Raw genomic sequence first — 23175 nt, 5'->3', positions numbered from 1 at the left:
ATAAAAATTTACTGATTGGGGGGGCTAGTGTGTGTGAGTTTCAGGCCAGTTGTCACTTGTCATGTCATTCCATCCAGTCCTTACATTCTTTTATTCAGTGTGTATTTGTGTATTTATGTCTTGCAAACTTATTAATTTGATTTCATGTGATGTATTGAACAATCCCTAAGGTTATTGAGCTTGCTGACATACTGTGGCAAGAAAAAGTATGTGAACCCTTTGGAATTATGTGCATTTATGTATAAATCTTATCTGGTTTGATCTTCATCTGTTACAATAATTAAAAAACACAGTCTGTTTTAAGTAATAACACACAAATTGTGTTTTTATTGTACATATTGAATAAATCATTTAAAAATTCAGTGTTGGTTGTAAAAAGTATGTGAACCCCTAGGCTAATGATGTCAAAAGCTAATTAGAGTTAAGAGTTGGCAAACCTGGCATCCAAATAATGAAATGAGATTGGAGATGTGGGTTAGAGATACTTTGATTTATAGAAAGAACTCAAACATTTTGAGTTTTATTCACAAGAAGCATCTGCTGACTTGGACTATGCCTCGTGAAAAAAAAGGTCTCGGAAGACCTACGATCAAGAATTGTTGCTTTGCATGAAGCTGGAAAGGTTTACAAAGTTATCTCAAAGAGCTTAGATATTCATCTGTCCACAGGAGACGATTTAGTACTGTGGCTACTCTCCCTATAAGTGGCTGTCCAGCCAAGATTGCTCAAAGGGCAGATCGCTGAATGCTCAATGAGGAAAAAAAACAACGACAAAAAAAACATCTAAAGACTTGAAATCATTGGAACTGGTTACGATCTCTAATTATGAGTCAACTATACAGAAAACATTAAACAGGCATGGTGTCCTTGGCAGGACACCGCAAAGGAATCCGCTGCTTTCCAACAAAAACATTGCTGCACGCCTGAAGTTTGCCAAAGACCACCTTGACACTCCACAACACTACTGGGAAAATGTTTTGTGGACTGATGAAAAGGTTGAATTGTTTGGAGAACATGAAGCACTACATATGGCGTAAAAGGGGCACTGCATACCAACATGAAAACATCATCCCATCGGTGAAGTACGGTGGAGGGAGCATCGTGATTTGAGGCTGCTTCGGGTCCTGGACCGCTTGCCATCATCGAGGGGGAAAATGAATTCCAAAGTTTATCAAGATAGCCTACAGGATCATTTCAGTGTGGCTGTGCACCAGCTGAAGCTCAGTAGAAGTTGGGTGATGCAGCAAGACAATGACCCTAAACATCGAAGTAAATCCACTAAAGAATGTCTTCAAAAAAAGAAAATCCAGCTTTTGGATTGGCCCAGTCAGAGCCCAGACCTTAAATCAATAGAGATGCTGTTGAATGACATTGAGAGCTGTTCACACCAGGCATCCTAAGAATATGGCTGAGCTGAAGCAGTTCATTAAGGAACAATGGTCTTATGAATTTTGTGCAGGTCTAATCCGCTGCTACCGGAAACACTTGATTGAGGTTATTGCTGCCAAAGGAGGATTGACCAGTTATTAAATCCAAGGGTTCACTTACTTTTTCCACAGCACTGTGAATGTTTGATGGGATGTTCAATATAGACATAAAAGATTATAATTGTTTGTGTTGTTAGCTTAAGCACATTGTTTTGTTTATATTTGTGACTTTGAAGATGAGATCACATTTTTGACCAACTAATGCAGAAAACCAGCTAATTCCTAAGGGTTCACATATGTTTTCTTGTCACTGTTAGTTTTGTTGAAGCTGATAGTCTGACGTGTGATTTAGTCTAGGAAGCAAAAGTTAGGTTTAAGTTATAAACAACAACAAATAATACATAATTTAAATGAGTATTTTGCAGTGTATGCACTCCATTTTTCATCATAGGCTTGTTAGTTTGTAGTTGTCACATGTAGTGTTGTCAAAAGTACCTGTACTTTGGTACCAAGTTGGACTAAAATAAAAGATGTAATGATATCAGTGATTCTACAGTACCGGTAGTACTGAGCACTGACTTCATTCGGTACCCACACACTGTCTTACTGACACACGACTGCTTTCAAATGCTCACGCTTATTTGAGCATGTGCTCTCTTACTCCTTTTACACTGAAATGCACAACTAATCAAATAAAAACTGTGATATGTCCTAGTGTGATTATTAAACAGCAAAATGCTGCAATCTCAGTCTATATGAGCTGCATGAGCTTTAAATGAATGTGTGAAGCAGACCTCTCATACCCTGGAAACACCACAGAGTTTGAGAATCCTTCGTGTTGTATGAGAGATGACAGAGCAGAGCACTAATCCATTCTGAAGCATTATTTTTATATAATTTATATAATTAGATCACAGTATTTGCACTTTAACAATCACACTGAGCCATGTAGTGAACTGTGTATCTGGAGAGGTTAAACTTCCGTCAAAAATACATGTAAAAATAAAAGCGTGATTCATAATAAAAGCTAAATGCTTGAAATAGAAGAAATTGCAATGTAAATATAACTGTATAGTAAAATGTAATCCTCATTGTAGAAATAATAATTAAAATAATGATTTATGAATAATGATTGTAATAAAAATTAAGCAATATTTCACAAGTAAGAGTGCTTTTGTACAGAAAAAAAGTTTGTTAAAAAATGCAATGGTATGTTGATAAGTAATTGTTCTATTTTTGTACTTGTTAAAAGTTTAAGGAAAATGTTTTTAGACATATTTGATAATTAAATTAAACTTTAAAACATGGAATCCTGGAAAAATTATTTTAAGGAAAGAAGGATTTGGGGAAAAAATAAAACTGATTTCAGTAGGGCCCTGCTTAAAAACAAACAAGTGTTAGAAAGATTTGAAGGAAACATGCATATCTTTTATTATTTACATTGTAATGTAACTTTAAATAGGATAAAGGAGTGTTCAGTAGCACATTATCATATTAGCACATTTTATCTGTGGTATCGAAATTGGTATTGGAAACCGTGAAATTTCACTGGTATCGTTACTGACGATCGAAATTTTGGTACCGTGACAACACTAGTTGTATGGTATGTGTTTATTTGTAAAATTTCCAGGTATTAATATGTAAAATAATAAAAATACAATAAATGTATTTGTTGTAAATGCACTGTAAAATCTCATTAGTTGACTCTTAGAAACCAATTGCCTAAAAAAATTAAAAACCTAAGTGAACTGACTTATTTGGCTCAAGTAAAGTGAACTTAACTATTTAGTAATTAAGCAAGTAAACTCATGGGTCTTCCGCACAGCTGCAGTTGTGTACTTGGTAATTGGTAATACCTGAAGTCCAAGGAATGTGTACAAGTTATGATTCCAAAATTTGACATTTTAAGTGATGTTTAATTAGGACCACTTTATTATTATTATTTATTTTATTTATTTTTTCATTAATGATGACTCTAGGTTTTAAAGAGTAACTAGATTAAAACTAGTAAGAATTGTAAAAAATTAAGCTTAGGTTAAGTAAACACATTTTTAGTTTATAGATTAAAAATATAGATTTTTCTGAAACTGAAATACATTGCTATATTTTTTTGACACTTAAATATGTTGCTAAAAAGTGTTTTTTTTTTTTTTGTGGTGAAGCTTGGTGTTACTTGCAGGGCAAGTAATTAAATGCCAGAACTACTGGCCTGACCAGGACAGCATAAAAATCCTTTGAGCCCCTGGATTTGGCTTTCTGTGCACTGATTAATTTGATATCTTTAACTTTTCAGCAGATCTACAGATTTAATTAATCCCATGTTCAAAGTTTGCTTTCATAAAACAGACCATGATAGAGATCATGAGGTGAGGAGGGAGGTACAGAGACTGTTGTGGCTTTTGTGGCTTACTCTCCTCTTGCCCTTCATTCAGTGATGTTAAGCTTCTTTGACTACTGAAAGACCCTATGAGTTTTGTGGTTTTTGGTCCATGTCTTTTAGTTTCAAGGCCATCGATTTGGTTGTGTACTCCTCAAAGTTGACAATTCAGCTTTCAGAAAAGCTCACCAAAAATACAAAGACTTGTCTTACACTAGCTAAATTTGAATAAATAAATACTTTCTAGAATGAGAATGCCCCTTCCCTTTATGCCACCTGCAGCTGACTAGCAATGTAGTGCAACAGTCTGGTTTCGGAATGAAAAACTGCATTTATTTTTTTCCATAGGGGAATAGATCTTTAATAGTAATTTATAAACCTTTACAAGACCAACCTACCATAAGCTCTAAGGTTGTTAATCGATGATATGTGCATCTTTTGAAACCATTAGTCCTTGTTATTTCAACTATATTTAAAAAAAAATAAAAACTGTGATTAAAAGCAGAATTTCTTGTGTAGTGTAGAACTATACTCAGCAAAAAAGAAACATCCTCTCACTTTCAACTCCTTTTATTTTCAGCAAACTTAACGTGTAAATATTTGTATGAACAAAAAAAGATTCAACAACTAAGACATAAACTGAACAAGTTTCACAGACGTGTGACTAACAGAAATGGAAAAATGTGTCCCTGAACAAAGGGGGGGGGGGGGGGGGGTCAAAATCAAAAGTAACAGTCAGTATCTGGTGTGGCCACCAGCTGCATTAAGTACTGCAGTGCATCTCCTCCTCATGGATATCTGGTAAGGACCTGCCTTACAACAGGCCTACATGCCCTTAGTCCAGCCTCTCTCAGCGTATTGCAGACAGTCTGAGCACTGATGGAGGGATTGTGCTTTCCTGGTGTAACTCAGACAGTTGTTGTTGCCATCCTGTTCCTGTCCCGCAGGTGTGATATTCGGATGTACCGATCCTGTGCAGGTGTTGTTACACGTGGTCTGCCACTGCGAGGACGATCAGCTGTCCTTCCTGTCTCCCTGTAGCACTGTCTTAGGCATCTCACAGTACGGACATTGCAATGTATTGCCCTGGCCACATCTGCAGTTCTCATGCCTCCATGCAGCATGCCTAAGGCACGTTCACGCAGATGAGCAGGGACCCTGGGCATCTTTCTTTTGGTGTTTTTCAGAGTCAGTAGAAAGGTCTCTTTAGTGTTCTAAGTTTTTATAACTGTGACCTTAATTGCCTTAATTGGCTGAAAAGTGGGTGGCCACTGTTGTTCTCTATTGCTAAAAAGAAGAACGAGCCCTTCGAAATGTCCCACCCAAACTTCGTGTTTCAACAGGAAATGTCAACACAGGAAGGAAAACTGCACTTATCAAGCCATTTCATGGGGCCTTTAATGTGTTGCATGGGGCCTATCACTCTTTTGTAGTAACTAATCTTTATAAGTCAGGTACTAAGTGTTGCTTTTCTATGTTTCTCTCTTGTCTTTTGTCTTTCAGTTCCAGCTACAACTCTTCAGTTCTAGACTTGGAGAAGGAGCAGAGGATCTGTCCCATCTACCAATCTCCCAGGATGTCCAAACGAAGTCTCCGTCTGCACCCCAGCACAAGTTACTATGAAGATGACTGCATGCTTGACTCGTCACTCCACAATAGCGCAACCTACTTCTGCATAGATGATATGTGAGTGTGGTTTATCAGTGGAGATCACACTTCTAGTTTGGTGCAAAACTACCAGTCAAAAGTTTGCATACTCCTATTCAAGATTACTGTTTTCCACCTTTTTGGATAAAAGTATAATTAGGGCTGACCGGATCACAATGAACACCACCCCACCGTGGTTGCACATAAAAAAGATGCAACTTGCAAAACCTTGCGAAAACCTAAAACAAAAATATATTATTGTGAAGCATTAGATCTTTAGTTACTGTGTTGTCAATTCTTCATGCTACAGATGTATTCATCAACTTGAAGTTCAGCTGTGCATTCGCTGCATTTTCTGTGTAGATACGCACAATTTAGTACAAGCTCAGTTGTGCATTTACTTCATTGTCTGTGCAGATTTAAGTGGTAATATTATGTTTATGTTGTTGATATAGCTGATTGTCACTGAATGTGTTTGGGGAAAAAAGGTGATTAAAGGGTCAGAACACCCCCCTGTTTCAGCACAGTTGAGCTCTCACCACATTTTTAAAAGATGCACTCAAAGTGGACTGAAACAATTAGTCTGTGTTATCGACAACATCGCTAATAAAAAATTGGTGACAAATGTAAACGATAACGATAAATCTCATTTAATGTAACATGAGATCACATTAAACTCTAATGATGACGTGCGAGAGCAGCACTGCAGTTCACACCTGACTGAGGGGAGGAAGAATTACACAGTTCACAGTCCAGATGCACTCAAAACATTCCAAACATCTTCAGGTGATGTAGATTGCAAAGTATGAGGGAATTATAATAATACCAAATAAATAAATACAGAAGCGCTCTCGTGGAATATGCTGAGCCGGAGCTCTTTAAAGGAAACACCCTGGCATTGCATCTTAAATGCAGTTATATTTAATGCATTATAGCTTTATTAAAGTTCAAATAATACGGAAGCAGATCATGTAAATAACTACAAACTCCGAAACTGGCATTTCTATGTGCGGTCAGCGCCTCTTCTATGAGTTGCGCGAATGTCCCAATCTAAGGGGGAGAGATTAAAACTGCACCCGGCTGAGGCACACACTGTTGCAGGGACGCTTGTCCCTCAGGCGCGCACGCTTAATGCAGCTAGATTATAACGTGATGCTCGCGACTTATTGAATCATAATATATAGCACTGTGGATTTCTTATCGTGAAGAAAATTGGCAATACACAGCTTTATTAATAAGAGAGTTTTTTTGTTTTTTTTTAAAGATGGATTGAAGTTAACAAAAAGGTGAGAGGGTAGTCTTCGCCCCATTATACACTGCAACAAAATACGTTTTTTATTTGTTTTGGCTTGTTTTCCAATATAAATATCTAAAACTCCTTTTAAAACAATGTACATTTTCTTTAGCAGCTATACTGCAGAAGAAAAAACATTTATCTGAGAATGTTGAATATAATAATAAAAATACAAATATTTTAAAATCTAAAAATCATTTAAAAAAAAAAAAAAAGATGAGAATAGATCTTGAATATAAGGATATTTTGTCTTTACTGCATTCGCAGAAGTATAACCAAGTGAAAAAATGCACTTGTATATAAAATACACTTTATATTTGAGAGATTCTCTTAAAACAAGTCTAAATATCTTATGTTGCTTCTCAAGTAAATTTATCTTGTTTTAAGGATTTTTAGACTATTTTAAATGGAAAACAAGACAAACACTTGATAACAATAAGATTTTTTGCAGTGAATTTCTTTACTGAATTAAATTTAATAAGTATTTTTCCCTTTTAATTCAGTGAATGTTATTTAGAGGTATTTTTAAAAGATGATTTTGTCCTCTTTATTGTTAGTAAGCATGTTTAATACAACCTTTTAAGTTGGGCACAAGCTGAATAATCGGTTAAGAGCTAATGATTAATCGTTGCAATAATCCATGAATAATCATTCTAATAATCATTAGATTAATCGATTATCAAAATAATTGTTAGTTGCAACCCTAATCAGCAGTGGAGTGAGGGGAGAAGGGGGAGTGAACCCTGCAACTGTTTGATCCAGTCACTCAGCTTTATTTTAACAATGCTGTTAACAGCATCAAAGATTCTCACAATTGCCCATAACAGAATACACAAATAAATTATTATTTTGTAAGCTCACAATACATTACTCACACTGGTAATTTATATCTGTAATTTAATCTACAAATAAATGCCAGGCCATGTACTCTGTATTGAAAATATGTTAATGTTTTTTTTTACACATTAATCACTTTTGAGACTTATTCCAAGACAATGATTTACAAATATAAGTGCTTCGATTGGTTAACACACATTTGGGATGGATGGATAGCGTTTGTGTCTGGGACAACCAATGTAAACCGCGTCAAGCGAGTCCCAGTCAGAGACAGTCCACCTCACCGCATATCTCAAAACCCTCACATTAATAAATGCATGCTGCGCAAACATTTAAAAGATGTTGCCTTTGACTGAAAGCCTGTCCTGTCCCTCTGTCAGGAGCATGGAGGGGAATCTGGTACTATCAACTCTCTCAACTGACTGAGGTGCTTGAGAGTTTGAAGCACTGGTCACGTGCATGACAGCGACACCTGCGGCACTCGCTTGTCAAAGGGTAAAGCCCACGCCATCTCATGAATAATATCTAGAACACCCGTGATGTAGAGGCGCTGAAATTCAATGGAAAGCTAAACCCTGCACATCATGACCTGTGATGTTGTCTCTGTTCATTTCAAACCCAGAAGACTCAAAATATCCTTAAATGAACCTTTTTCCTCTTGAAATATATAAAAAAGAATGTTAACATTCTCTTCTCTTGTGTGCAAGACAGGTATACCTGTTAACATCTCAATAAATGTGTTATAGGTGTTTCATGACCCTTTAACGCACTAAGTGCTTCAGTTTATTGATTACGGTGTTCATTGTATGACTGGATCATTTGACAAGGTTTTATTCAAACAAGATTTTTCTTCTAAAATATTATTGCATTGGTTGTATCTTGCAGTGTTGTTTATTTCATGTCATTTACTTCAACAGCGTTAAGTAGAATTGTTGAATTATCCTAATAATGCGAATTTTTCCATCTCATCCTTGTACATAGCGAATTCTCTTCTGGGTTTGTGGACTACAACCTGAACAGCTCTATTGGTGCAATAACAGATGGACATTTTAAAACCAATGCAAACAAAAAACAAATTCTATTATGGTATTTTAGGTATTTTGTGATATTTTACAAAGAATTTTGTAATTTTTATTCTGTATTCAATGACACACTTTTTAAAGTTTGATTCACAATAAAATATGTGCGCACCCCCTCCCCAACCTCCAACCACCGTACAACACTGTTCACCGGTGGTGGTTGACTCTTAAGCCCTAAGTGTAGTTTTCAAAACTATTAAATTACACTCATGGAAGTATATTAATTATTTCAAAAATTCTAAAGGGATAGTTCACATAAAATGGAAAATTATGTAATTACCATTGGTTTTAAAACCAGATGAACAAAATGGCTTGAATAATCAAAATGAACTACTCTCATTCAATAATATAATGTAATTGTTTTCCATAATATGCAGTGTGCACTAGGGCTGTTGTTTTAACACATTAATTTAATGTGATTTAATTATATGAAAAATAATGTGCTAAAAAAATGTACGCAATTAATCATATCCCTGATCCTTATATAAATTCCCTAATAAAGAATGTTCCTACCATCGGAGCAATTCAGGCATCCTAAAAACACATTGCTTATGACTAGATGCTGAAAACTAGTGAAATGTGACGCAGCCAAAGTGAGACGCACAAGAAGCGTCCATCTGATGCATGAATACATTGGCCAACAATTAAAAATAGCTCAGATGGAAGTAGGCCAAAAGGAGGGTTATATTCAATAATATGAAAATAAAACAAACCGGGGGTTTCCGGGGACGCCATGCGAGAAGCAGACGTGTGAGACACCAGCTCTGCGAACTTTGCTAGTTTTTTAATTATTTTCATGTTATAATTTGGTGAGATTTGATACACCCAATTACGTACTTGCTCTTTGAGTTAAAAATGTCAAAGTCAAAATCCTCAGACTCTGGAGACATTAAAAGACACTTACATGTTCTAGCTGAGGCCTCTGGCGGGACTGCGAGACGGGGACTCGATTTGGACGGCACGTCGGTAGATGAAATACAGCATCAACTGTCCAACATGTCGGTAATGCTGAAGAAGGTTGTTGTTGACTTGGAAGATCTCGCTGTAATACGTCGATCGATTATGACGATGGAAACAAAATTCTCTGAGTTGTTTACAAGAGTGACAGAAGTTGAAAAATGAATAGATTATCTTGAGTCATCGGAAAGGGAATTATCCGCTAATCCACCCGCGTTCAAAACAGATTTGGAATTAATTTCGGAAAAACTGGAATATTTTGAAAATATGAGCCAAAGGAATAACATACGAATTGTTGGAATTCCTGAGCATGAAGAGGGCAGAGATATGGTGAAATTCCTGGACGAGCTCTTCCTGAGTCTGCTCGACATAACAGGCCACAAGCTGGAAATCGAGTGAGCGAGCAGATCTGCTGAGGGAGACAGGCCCCGATCGATTTTGGCCAAATTTCTGAGATCATCTTATAAAGATCTGGTGTTGCGCCAGGCGAGCAGCAAAGGAAAGCTTTCTTGGAAGAACCATAATATTTTCTCGTTCCCGGACTTTGCGAATTCGACGAGAGAAACGCGATCGGTTCAAGGAATGTAAGAAACTCTTACACCAGCAGAAGGTCACTTTTGCAATGATGTTCCCGGCCAAATTGAGAATAGAAACGAAGAATGGTCGCAAAGTATTTACATGTCCAAAACAGGCACTCTCTTTCATAAATACATTGGAATGAGTAAGCCGTTTGATGTTTCTTATATTAGTGGACTGACTCGCGGTTCAGCAACTCTATTTTCTGAGGAGGCTGGGTGCCATTTTTGTTTCTTTATGCGCTGGCTCCGCCTAGCGGCTGGAGTTTGTTTTGTGGCATGACTCCAAGAAACTTTTGCATTGATGGAAGATCTTTTTTACACTGAAGTTTCCGGCCAGATCGAGAATGGACACGTTGGATGACCACAAAATATCTACATGCTCACATAAAGGACGTCTTTTATAAAGTTGACGGGCTAAGTTATGGTGTAATTTTTTATTTATTTATTTATTTATTTTTTTGTGGCCTCCAAGTTAGTTTGGCTCTTGATCATCCGAGGAACCGGGATGCCAGTTTTGTTTTTCGTGCTGGCTCCGCCTAGCGGCTGGAGCTTGTTCTGTTGAATATCACTCCTTTGGAACAGCTGTGGGTAAATCTGTTTGTCCTTTGTGCTTATTCTCCTGCTGGCTGGAGTCTGTTTTGTTGAGTATTTTTACAGGACATTGGAATGATTATGTCATCCGCTGAACTCATAATAGCTGGCTCACTGAACAATTGCTTGTCTGTCCGAGGAAACTGAACGGCTTTATATCAGCTGGAGTTTATTTTGTGGAGGAACACACCTTCGAGACTGTTCTGTGAATGAGTCTACATGTTTTTTCTGTTATTCTGCCTGTTGGCTGGGGTTTTACAAAGTATTTTCTGTTATGTAATTTTGCTTTACAAAATTTGTATAGAAGCACCGGACTTGAGCAATCCGATGGCAAAGTTGTCGTGGAGGCTCTCATAGGCGTACATGGACTTTTGAGTTTTGAGGGATTGACGCTGGTTGGCGCTGTCGTGCACGGGGTTAATGTGCATGTTTTTCTTTTTTCTGTTTGTTTTGATGGGGGGGAAGTTCAGGGTTTGATTGTTGCATTAATGGGGAATGTGGTCTGTGTAATCTTGTTTTTGACACAATTTATATATTTTTATTATATCAATATGTCAAATGTTAATATGAATAAGTTGTCTCTCTCCACATGGAATGTGAATGGGTTGGGGCACCCCATAAAAAGAAGGAAGGTTATTTCTTTTCTTAAATGTAAGAAATATGATAATGTGTTTCTTCAGGAAACACATCTTTCCCCGCAGGAAGCTGAAAAATTTGGGAAGATATGGGGTGGACATGTTTACTTTAGTGTTGGCTCAAGTAAGAGTAGGGGAGTCATTATATTTATTAATAAACATCTACAATTCAAATTTCTCAAACAGATTAAAGATAAATTAGGAAGAGTCATTATTGTTTTGGCTGAAATTCAGGGGCAAAGGTTGATTTTGGCTAATATTTATGCACCTAAAGCTGATGATCAGGGCTTTTTTATAGATCTTGAAGGGAGGTTGCAAGCCACTGGCACCCCTCATGATATAATATTGGGAGGAGACTTTAATCTTTTGATGGACTCAGTCCTTGATCATAGTGAAGCAAAAGTGTGTAAGCCCCCTAGAGCAATGGTGACACTTCACAAAATGTGTAAAAATCTTAGTCTTGCAGATATTTGGCGACTTTTGATCCCATCTGGTAGGGTCTATACATTTTTTTTTCATCAGTCCATAAGATTTATTCTAGAATAGATTTATTTTTGATATCTAAGTCCCTCATTTCATCTGTTGCGGATTGCTCAGTTGGAAACATCTTAGTCTCAGATCACGCCCTGGTGAGTTTGGAGATGTTGCCATATACGGAGAAAAGGAAATCATATAGTTGGCGCTTTAATGTATCCCTTTTGCAAAATCCTGATTTCCAACAAATGTTAAAGACCGAAATCAATGTTTATATTACTTAAGGCAGTTCTTAGTGGTCGGATCATACAGTATGCCTCATTCACCAAAAAATCCAAAGCACGAGAACTTGTGGAGTTGGAAGAGAATATTAAAAGTGCAGAGGCAGAGCTGAAGCGCAGAATGTCATCTGATGGCCTCAGAGAATTGACTAGATTGAAATACAGATATAATGCTATTTTGTCGCGGAAAGTGGAGTTTTGGTTATTCAGGGCAAGACAGTCATATTTTGAGTCGGGGGACAAAGCAGGGAAGCTTTTGGCTAGATATATAAAGCAGAGAGAGTCTTTTTCTACTATTCCCTCAGTGATATCTGCTGGTGGTGAAATATATACCTTGGCCACTGATATTAATAATGCTTTTAAAGAATTCAATATTGATCTTCATAGTTCTACGTCTTCGTCTACTGATGAAGATATTAGAAGCTTTGTGGAACCATTAAAACTTCCTAAACTCACAACTGAGCAAAGAAATTGTCTTGACTCTGAGATAAACTTGGAGGAACTTGACCAGGTAATTAAGGCCTTACCTACAGGCAAAGCTCCGGGGCCAGATGGTTTTGCTGCTGAATTTTTTAGATCTTATGCTACAGAACTGGTTCCACTTTTGTTAGAAGTTTATACAGAATCATTAAAGAACGGAAAGCTTCCTCCAACCATGACACAAGCCCGGATCAGTCTGATTCTTAAAAAGGACAAAGATCCAAGCGAGTGTAAAAGTTAGTCCAATTTCCCTGATCCAGTTAGATGTAAAAATGTTGTCAAAAATTTTGGCTGATCGATTAAGTAAAGTTATGACATCACTTATACATATAGATCAGGTGGGGTTTATTCGGGGCCGTAACTCTTCTGATAACATTAGGCGTCTCATCAATGTCATATGGTCAGTAGCAAATTAACAATCTTCAGTCGCTGCCATCTCACTTGACGCCGAAAAGGCGTTTGATATGGTAGAATGGGATTATTTTAAGGTTTTGGAAATATACGGGTTCGGGAATACGTTTATTGGATGGATTAAGTTACTTTATAGACACCCAGTAGCGGCAGTACAAACAAATGGACTAATTTCAGATTATTTTACTTTGGATAATAATTCCCCATTATTGTTTTGTTTTGCCCTGGAACCGTTAGCTACTGCAATAAGTAGGATGATTTTCCAGGGGTGGTGGCGGGAGGTATGGCGCATAAACTCTTGCTTTACGCAGATGATATTCTATTATTTGTCTCTGACCCCAGTAAATCTATGCCTTGCTTCCACAGAATTATTAATTCCTTTTCTAAGTTTTCAGGATATAGAGTCAGTTGGTCTAAATCCGAAGCTTTGTCTCTGACAGCGTACTGCCCAGAAACGGCTTTCCAGCTGGGTGCTTTCCAGTGGCCCAAACAGGGCATTAAGTATTTAGGTATTTTATTTCCAGCAAATTTGTGTGATTTAGTTAGAGTTAATTTAGACCCCTTAATAAAACTGTTTTCGAGTGATGTGGGCAGGTGGGCTTCATTTACATTTATCTATGATTGGGAAGGTTAATGTTATTAAAATGAATTGTATTCCAAAATTCAATTACTTACTGCAGTCTCTCCCTGTAGATGTCCCCCTCTCTTATTTCAAGCAATTTGATAGCATAGCAAAGTCTTTCATTTGGAATGGTAAGCGTCCCAAATTACATTTCAATAAGTTACATAGGCCAATTGACAAAGGTGGGCTAGGCCTACCCAAGATTTAATTTTATTATTATGCATTTGGTCTCAGACATTTGGCTCATTGGTCGCTTCCAGCTGAGAGAGCCCCTCCCTGGTTCTGTATAGAACAGGAATTTCTTGCCCCTATTTCACCACTGCAGAGCCTTTCTATCATATTAATCGGAGAAGCTAAAGTACATCCCGTTATCTCGCACTTGAACTCGGTATGGACTAAAGTGTCCAGACTGTTTAATTCTGACATTTTTTTAAATGTTGCCTCAAGCATATGGCTGAACCCCAAACTATGCATCAACAAGTCCCCTTTTTGCTGGTCAGAGTGGATTGGGAGGGGGGTTACTACACTCGGTGACCTGTATGAGAATGGAGTGTTGAGATCCTTTCAAAATTTGGTTCAACTTTGTGGGATTCCTAGATCTCAGTTCTATAAGTATTTACAGCTGCGCCGCCTGCTCTGTACTGTTTTTGGGAGTGGTTTACACCCTCCTAAAGCGGCAGACACTCTGGGAGAGGTGATTACTGCTTTTGTAAAAGGTCATGAGGCATCGGTGTATTACTCCCTACTAATTCAGAGTCTGGGAGACGAAACTTCAACTTCTCTTAAGAGATTATGGGAGAAAGATCTAAATTTGGTATTGGAGGAGGGAGAGTGGGCTGGGATTCTAAAAAATGTCAAATCTGCATCTAGAGACGCAAGGGTTCGCCACATGCAATTTAAGATTTTACATAGTCTATTGGACCCCCTCTAGATTGCATAGACCTGGTCTTAAAGACACACCCACCTGCTAGCGATGTCAATTAGAAAATGGAGATGCAACCCATGTCTTTTGGGGATGTGTTAAGATGCAGGAATTTTGGATGAGGATGAATTTTATGTGCAAGGTTTTGGCCGCTCAAATTTTATTTTGCCCCAGACTCTGTATCTTGGGAGATGGGGCAGTCATTAATTTGGAGAATAAGCATGTGAAAAACTGGGTCCTATCTAGTGTTATGATCGCCAGACAGATTACTTTGAGGAGTTGGAAGTCGGCTGGAGTGCCCCCTTTTCAGGAGTGGTGTTCAGAGATGGCCAGAGTGGCGGCTCTTGAGGAGGGGGTATCCAGAAGACTGGGGAGTCTGGACATGTTTGTGAAGAAATGGGGCAGATATCTGTCTTTTTTGGAGGGCTCTCGGGGAGGAACAGTGGAGAGAGAGATGTAGGGGTTTTATGTGTGATTGTTTTATTTAATTAATAAAAATAAAATAAATGTATTTATTTTTGTTGTGTATCTATGGTTGTGTGACCACTGGGGTGTTGTTGGGGTGGGGGGGGGGGGGTGTATATTGATTCTATATATGTGTTCTGCTATGTATATATTTAATGTTTGAATCAATAAAAAAATGTTAATCAGAAAATAAAACGAACCATATTTTAACTTTTAAGCCACTTTTTGTTTTGCAGAAATGCATAACTTGTCTGCTGCCACAATAAATGTATAAGATGTATTTGAATTATCTGAATTATTTTTTATATTTTATATTTATAATTATTTTTATATACACTGGCGGCCAAAAGTTTGGAATATCGTACAGATTTTGCTGTTTCAGAAGGAAACGTACTTTATTTCACCAAAGTGGCATTCAACTTATCACAAAATATAGTCAGGACATTACTGATGTAAAAAACAGCACCATCACTATTTGAAAGTCATTTTTAAACAAATCTAGACAGGCCCCATTTCTAGCAGCCATCACTCCAACACCTTATTCTTGAGTAGTCATGCTAAATTGCTAATTTGGTTCTAGAAAATCACTATTATATCAAATTATATTTGGATTTTATATCAAAATTCATTATATCAAACACAGTTGAAAGCTATTTGGTTCATTAAATGAAGCTTAACATTGTCTTTGTGTTTGTTTTTGAATTGCCACAGTATGCAATAGACTGGCATGTCTTACGGTCAATATTAGGTCAAAAATGGCAAAAAACAGTTTTCTCTAGAAACTCATCAGTGAATCATTGTTTTGAGGAATGCAGGCTATACAATGCTTGAAATTGCCCAAAAACCTGAAGATTTTATACAAAGGTGTACGCTACAGTCTTCAAAGACAAAGGACAACTAGCTCTAACAAGGACAGAAAGAGATGTGGAAGGCCAGATGTACAACTAAACAAGAGGATAAGTACATCAGAGTCTCTAGTTTGAGAAATAGGTGCCTCACATGTCCTCAGCTGACAGCTTCATTTAATTCTACCCGACAGCAGTAAAGGGAAGACTCGGGTGCAGGTCTTATGGGAAGAATTGCAAAGAAAAAAACACTTTGGAACAGAAAAACAAAAAGAAAGGTTAGAATGGGCAAAGAAACGGACATTGGACAACAGATAATTGGAAAAGAGTGTTATGGATCTTAACCCCATTGAGCTTTTGTGGGATCAGCTAGACTGTAAGGTGCGTGAGAAGTGCCTGACAAGACAGCCACATCTATGGCAAGTGCTACAGGAAGCGTGGGGTGAAATGTCACCTGAATATCTGGACAAACTGACAGGATGTCAAGGATCTGCAAATCTGTCATTGCTGCACATGGAGGATTTTTTTATGAGAACTCTGAAGTAGTTTAAGAATTGTTTTTTCAAATTGTAATAGTAATTTTTCACATTATTAATGTCCTGACGTTACATTGTGATCAGTCGAATGCCACTTGGTGAATAAAAGTACCAATTTCTTTCCATAAGAGCAAAATCTGTACATTATTCCAAACTTTTGGCCCCCAGTTTATATACTAAATGATCTTTATTTGGGGGTCTTTTGCAGCAAATATTGACGTATGTGATTAATTGTGACCTTAATTTGATTAATCGGCACATGTAATTAATTTGCTAATTAATTATCAAAGATAATCAAATTAAATTAATCGATTGACAGCCCTAATGTGTACATATACAGTTGTGCTCAAAAGTTTGCATACCCTTGGAGAATTGGTAATATATGTATCATTTTTAAAGAAAACATGAGTGAGCAGGCAAAACACATTTTGTTTATTTCTTATGGGATTCATATTCAACTGTAGGTTATAACAGAATGGCACAATCATAAAACAAATCATGGCAACAAAGAAAAAAATGAAATGACCCCTGTTCAAAAGTCTGCATACCCTTAGTTCTTAATACTGTGTATTGCCCCCTTTAGCATCAATGACAGCATGCAGTCTTTTGTAATAGTTGTCTATGAGGCCCCAAATTCTTGCAGGTGGTATAGCTGCCCATTCATCTTGGCAAAATGCCTCCAGTTCATGCAAAGTCTTTGGTCGTCTTGCATGAACTGCATGTTTGAGATCTCCCCAGAATGGTTCGATGATATTAAGGTCAGGAGACGTGTGATGGCCACTCCAGAATCTTCACCTTTTTCTGCTGTAACCACTGGAGGGTCAACTTGGCCTTGTGCTTAGGGTCATTGTTGTGTTGGAAAGTCCAAGAGCGTCCCATGCGCAGGTTTCATGCAGAAGAATGCACATTCATCTTGCCATCAATTTTCACAAGATTCCCCGTACTTTTAGAGCTCACACACCCCCAAAACATCAGTGAGCCACCACCATGCTTCACAGTGGGGATGGTATTCTTTTCACTATAGGCCTTGTTGATCCCTCTCCAAACAAAGCGCTTATGGTTGTGACCATAAAGCTCTATTTTGGTCTCGTCACTCCAAATTACAGTGTGCCAGAAGCTGTGAGGCATGTCAAGGTGTTGTCGGGCATATTGTAATGCCACTTATGCCACTTTTTTGTGGCATTGGAGCAGTAAAGGCTTCTTTCTGGCAAATCGACCATGCAGCTCATTTTTGTTCAAGTATAGTCGTATTGTTCTCCATGAAACAACCACACCATATTTTTCCAGAGCAGCCTGTATTTCTCCTGAGGTTACCTGTGGGGTTTTTCTTTGTATCCCGAAGAGTTCTTCTGGCAGTTGTGGCTGAAATCTTTCTTGATCTACCTGACCTTGGCTTGGTATCAAGAGATCCCCGAGTTGTCCACTTCTTAATAAGTGATTGAACAGTACTGACTGGCATTTTCAAGGCTTTGGAAATCTTTTTATTTCTTTTTCTATCTTTATAAAGTTCCATTACCTTGTTATGCAGGTCTTTTGACAGTTCTTTTCTGCTCCCCATGGCTCAGTATCTAGCCTGCTCAGTGTATCCATGTGAGAGCTAACAAACTCATTGACTATTTATACACGGGCACTAATTGCAATTTAAAAAGCCACAGGTGTGGGAAATTAACCTTTAATTGCCATTTAAACCTGTGTGTGTCACCTTGTGTGCCTGTAACAAGGCCAAACATTCAAGGGTATGTAAACTTTTGATCAGGGCCATTTGGGTGATTTCTGTTATCATTATGATTTAAAAAGGAACCAAACAACTATGTGATAATAAATGACTTCATATGATCACTACCCTTAAATAAAAGACAGATTTTCTTTTTTTGGCATGATCAGTCATATTTTCAAAATCAATGCCAAAATTTCACAATTTCTGCCAGGGTATGCAAACTTTTGAGCACAACTGTACACATTTTAAAACATGTTGTAGGGGTTTTATGACACATTAAATTAAAATGTGGTTTATTTTAAATGGTTTGAATACTTTATGTATGCTGGCCAATTGTTGGCTACGTTTTCTTACTATCCATTTACTATCTTACTATCGTTTTCTTACTAATTATATTTCTTCACTATCTGGTGCAAATCATTTTAAATGTACTTTTTTCTTTAGGAGATTAATACATGGGCATGCTTGAAATTTGTGAAATTTCATGCATTTATGCATACTCCAATGTCAAAATAGTTTTGAGGTCATGGGCAACAAGAACTGTCTAAACTTTTTATATTGTTGGCATATATGAAGATTTTGTGCCTTTTGCATTTGCTTTGGTATATTTTTGCAGTTTTGTCTCTCTTCAGTTATCTATCCTTTCTCTTGAAGGAATCTGCGCAGAAGGCCCATTCGCTCTTGGTCGACAACAATTGTTCAGGGTCCAAGGTCTGCTACATTGTCATCTCAGGATTCCCATAACAGCACCCTGAACAGCTTTGCACCCAGCAATTCCTCTCTGCTGAATGAGTCCTCTATACAGGAGCGCACACTAGTCGATGGCTTCTGGGGTCAGTGACGGCTTATATTCCTGAACAGGGTCCAAAATTAACTTTTTGTCATCTGAATTGAAAATTTACTTGTCAAATATTTCCAGAGTCCCTTTTTAGGCAAGTCACTTATTGGTAACATACTGGTCACATATTGGTAACGCATTCAGGTAGTTATTTTCTAGTCATGCTCCTGTCTACTTGAATGGGGAGAAAAATCTTAAACTATTGTTTATGTTTTTAGTAACATTTAAAATCAGCAATTCTGAATATTTGGCTTAAATCACTAAGTCGGCACTTCAGCCAACATATTGAATGTTACGATTTCTCCTGTGGGGGTGGAAGCCTACACTGTTATTTTGAACCAATAATCTAAAAAAATAAATAAATAAAGCAGTTGAAGGATGGCATGTTCTTAATTTAATTATTTCTGACTCCATTAAAATAAATCTGACTCTAATTAGATAAATCTGACTCGAATTAAAGTTGTTGTAAATATTATAATCGTAATGATTAAAGAAACAGTACTTCTAAGAAGTAGATGGTAAGTGTAGGATTAAACTTAAATATTCAAGTAAAATTTAATGTGTAAAATAGTGAGTGCTCTGTGGAATACCAGGGAGAGGATGACTTATCTCAGCGGTTTAGAATTAAATGTTCAAGGTCTAAACGTGTATAGACTTAATTCACTATTTTCAGTAATTTACAAATAAACTATCAAAGTTAGAATCGCTTTAGCTTTCAATATCAGAATCAAAATGAGCTTTATTGCCAAGTATGCTTACACATACAAGGAATTTGTCTTGGTGACAGGAGCTTCCAGTGTACAACAATACAAAAACAATACAAAAACAGCAGCAAGACATAGATAAAAATTAAAAATAATTATACACATACATACATACATACATACATACATACATACACATACACATACGTAGTGCAAATCTAATACAAATCTGTTATGTACAGTGCAAAATACAAATCTGTTAAGTACAGTGCAAATGTTTTTTTAGAGGAATGAAATGGCAGAAGAGGTTGGATGTGTTGGATAAATATAAAAAAGACTAAACTGTGTATTGCACATAGTTATTGCTCAATGGGGCAATTTAACTGTTCATGAGATGGATAGCCTGAGGGAAAAAACTGTTCCTGTGCCTGACGTTTCTAATGCTCAGAGCTCTGAAGCGTCGGCCAGAAGGCAACAGTTCAAAAAGATAATGGTCAGGGTGAGTGGGGTCCAGAGTGATTTTTCCAGCCTTTTTCCTCACTCTGGATGTGTATAGTTCTTGAAGGGGGCTGGTGGGGGGAGCAACCAATAATCCTCTCAGCAGTCCAAACTTTGTAGTCTTCAGATGTCTGATTTCATAGTTGAACCAAACCAGACAGTTATTGAAGTGCAGAGGACAGACTCGATGACTGCTGAGTAGAAATGTATCAGCAGCGCCTGTGGCAGGTTGAACTTCCTCAACTGGCGAAGGAAGTACAACCTGTGCTGGGTCTTTTTCACAATGGAGTCAATGTGTGTCTCCCACCTCAGGTCCTGTGAGATGGTAGTGCCCAGGAACCTGAATGACTCCACTGCTGCCACAGTGCTGTTTAGAATGGTGAGGGGGGTCTTCCTCCGCAATCATCTCCACCGTTTTGAGCATGTTCAGCTCAAGGTTGTTTTGACTGCACCAGACAGCCAACTGTTCAACCTCCCTTCTATATGCAGACTTATCGTCATCTCGGATGAGGCCGATGACAGTGGTGTCATCTGCAAACTTCAGGAGCTTGACAGAGGTGGCCTTGGTGATGCAGTCATTGGTGTAGAGGGAGAAGAGTAGTGGGGAGAGCACACATCCCTGGGGGGCACCAGTGCTGATTGTACAGGTGCTGGAAGTGAGTTTCCCCTGTCTCACAAGCTGCTGCCTGTCCGTCAGAAAGCTGGTAATCCACTGACAGATAGACATGGGAACAGAGAGTTGGTGTAGTTTATTCTGGAGTATAGCTGGGATGATGGTGTTGAAAGCTGAACTGAAGTCCACAAAAAGGATCCTTGCATATGTCACTGGTCTGTCCAGATGTTGCAGGATATGATGCAATCCCATGTTGACTGCATCATCCACAGACCTGTTTGCTCTAAGCAAATTGAAGGGGATCTAGAAAGGGTCCAGTGATGTTCTTCAGGTGGGCCAACACCAGTCTCTCAAATGATTTCATGACCACAGACGTCAGGGCGACAGGTCTGTAGTCATTAAGTCCTGTGATTTTTGGTTTCTTTGGGACAGGAATAATGATTGAGCGTTTGAAGCAGCATGGGACTTCACACTGTCCAGTGATCTATTGAAGATCTGTGTGAAGATGGGGGCCAGCTGGTTAGCACAGGATCGAAGACACGCTGGTGAGACGCCATCTGGGCCTGAAGCTTTCCTCGTCTTTTGTTTCCGAAAGACCGGCTCACATCATCTTCACAGATCTTAAGTGCAGGTTGAGTAGCAGGAGTGGGGAGGAGAGGGGTTGCAGGAGGTGTTGGTGTTTGTGTGAAGTGAAGGTCAGAGTGGGTGTGGGGTGTGAGATTGGGCCTTTCAAATCTGCAGTAGAACACATTCAGGTCATCAGCCAGTTGTTGGTCCACCACAGGGTTGGGGGTAGGAGTCCTGTAATTTGTGAGTTTCATGCCACTCCACACTGATGCAGGGTCGTTAGCTGAAAACTTGTTTTTCAGTATCTTCTTTTAGCCACTCTGATTTCCCTGTTCAGTGTGGAGTGGCCTGATTGTACAAGATTTTATCCCCACCCCTGTAAGCATCCTCTTTGGCCTGGCGAAGCTGCCTGAGCTCTGCTGTAAACCATGGTTTGTCGTTGTTGAACTTTAAATAAGTCCTAGTAGGAATGCACATATCCTCACAGAAACTGATATATGATGTAACAGTATCTGTGAGCTCGTCCGGGTCTGTGGCTGCAGCCTCAAAAACACTCCAATCTGTGCAATCGAAGCAGGCTTGTAGTTCCCGCTCTGCTTCATTGGTCCATCTCTTTACAGTCCTTACTACTGGCTTGGTTGATTTTAATTTCTGCCTGTAGGTTGGAAGAAGATGAACCAGACAGTGATCAGAGAGTCCCAAAGCTGCTCTAGGGACAGAGCGATATGCATCCTTTATTGTTGTGTAACAATGATCCAGTATGTTGTGGTGGGGCATTAATGTGCTAGTGGGGCATTAATGTGCTGTTTGTATTTGGGCAGTTCACATGTGAGATTTGCTTTGTTAAAATCCCCAAGAATAATAATAAATGAGTCCGGGTATTGTTTTTCTGTGTCTGTGATTTGATCAGTCAGCTGTTGCAGTGTTGGGTTCACACGCGTTTGGCGCGATATACACACTCACCAGAATAAACGAGGAAAACTCCTGCGGCGAGTAGAACGGCTTACAGTTAATAAAGAGCGCTTCCAAATTAGGACAGCACATCCTCTTTAACGTTGTTACATCTGTACACCAACTTAAAAGCATGTTCCACCACCTCTCATTTTCCCCGCTAACTCCGCGAATGCGATCCGCACTGAACAGCAGAAAGCCTGGCATATGTAACGCACTGTCTGGAATGGCTTCACTCAGCCAGGTTTCTGTGAAGCACAAGGCAGCAGAGTTTGAAAAGTCCTTGTTTGAACGGGTGAGGAGATGTAGTTCATCCGTTTTGTTAGGAAGAGAGTGGAGATTCGCTAGATGAATGCTCGGCAGCGTTGTTCCAAAGCCGCGCCAACGGAGCCTGACCAGCGCGCCTGCTTGTCTCCCTCGCCTGCATCTCATAGCACGTTTAAACAACACAGCTGCGCCTCCGACTAAAATGTCCAGCAAAATGTCTGAATATTCAAAAACCGGGAAAATGTTGTCTGGTATATGCTGCCAAATGTTCAGCAGTTCGTCCCTGGTAAAACTGACTTGAAAAATATTACTAAACACAGGACAAACAAACAAAAACAACAAAAGAACTGAAGAGCTACACACCGAGGCGGCCATCCGCAGCTCCATCTTGATGATCAGTGATCATATTAACAGTGATAAAAGAGAGATCCTAAAAACTTTAAAGCAAGCAAAGTTATTAAGTTAAATATACAAACACAAATATACAAACAGTTGAATGGCAAATGTATTAGGAAATTGCATCAATAACAGTTGATGCACTGTTCTGCAGAATGGTAATGTA

The 23175-nt window shown here is 38.4% G+C and overlaps 1 protein-coding gene across 1 annotated transcript in view; it reads left to right on the top strand.

Annotated features, from left to right (window-relative positions):
- LOC127422913 (SUN domain-containing protein 1-like) overlaps positions 1 to 23175 on the top strand; it is a 137625-nt gene that overhangs the window by 25557 nt on the left and 88893 nt on the right. Inside the window, exons 2-3 of the mRNA XM_051666760.1 lie at positions 5308 to 5490; positions 18830 to 19008. Coding sequence (XP_051522720.1) covers positions 5381 to 5490; positions 18830 to 19008 — 289 coding nt within the window. The 5' untranslated portion in view covers positions 5308 to 5380. The remainder of the gene's footprint in view (positions 1 to 5307; positions 5491 to 18829; positions 19009 to 23175) is intronic.

Source organism: Myxocyprinus asiaticus, chromosome 32 (assembly GCF_019703515.2).
Source record: "Myxocyprinus asiaticus isolate MX2 ecotype Aquarium Trade chromosome 32, UBuf_Myxa_2, whole genome shotgun sequence".
Classification (NCBI taxonomy): Eukaryota; Metazoa; Chordata; class Actinopteri; order Cypriniformes; family Catostomidae; genus Myxocyprinus; species Myxocyprinus asiaticus.
This window is presented reverse-complemented; position numbering and strand designations above follow the sequence as displayed.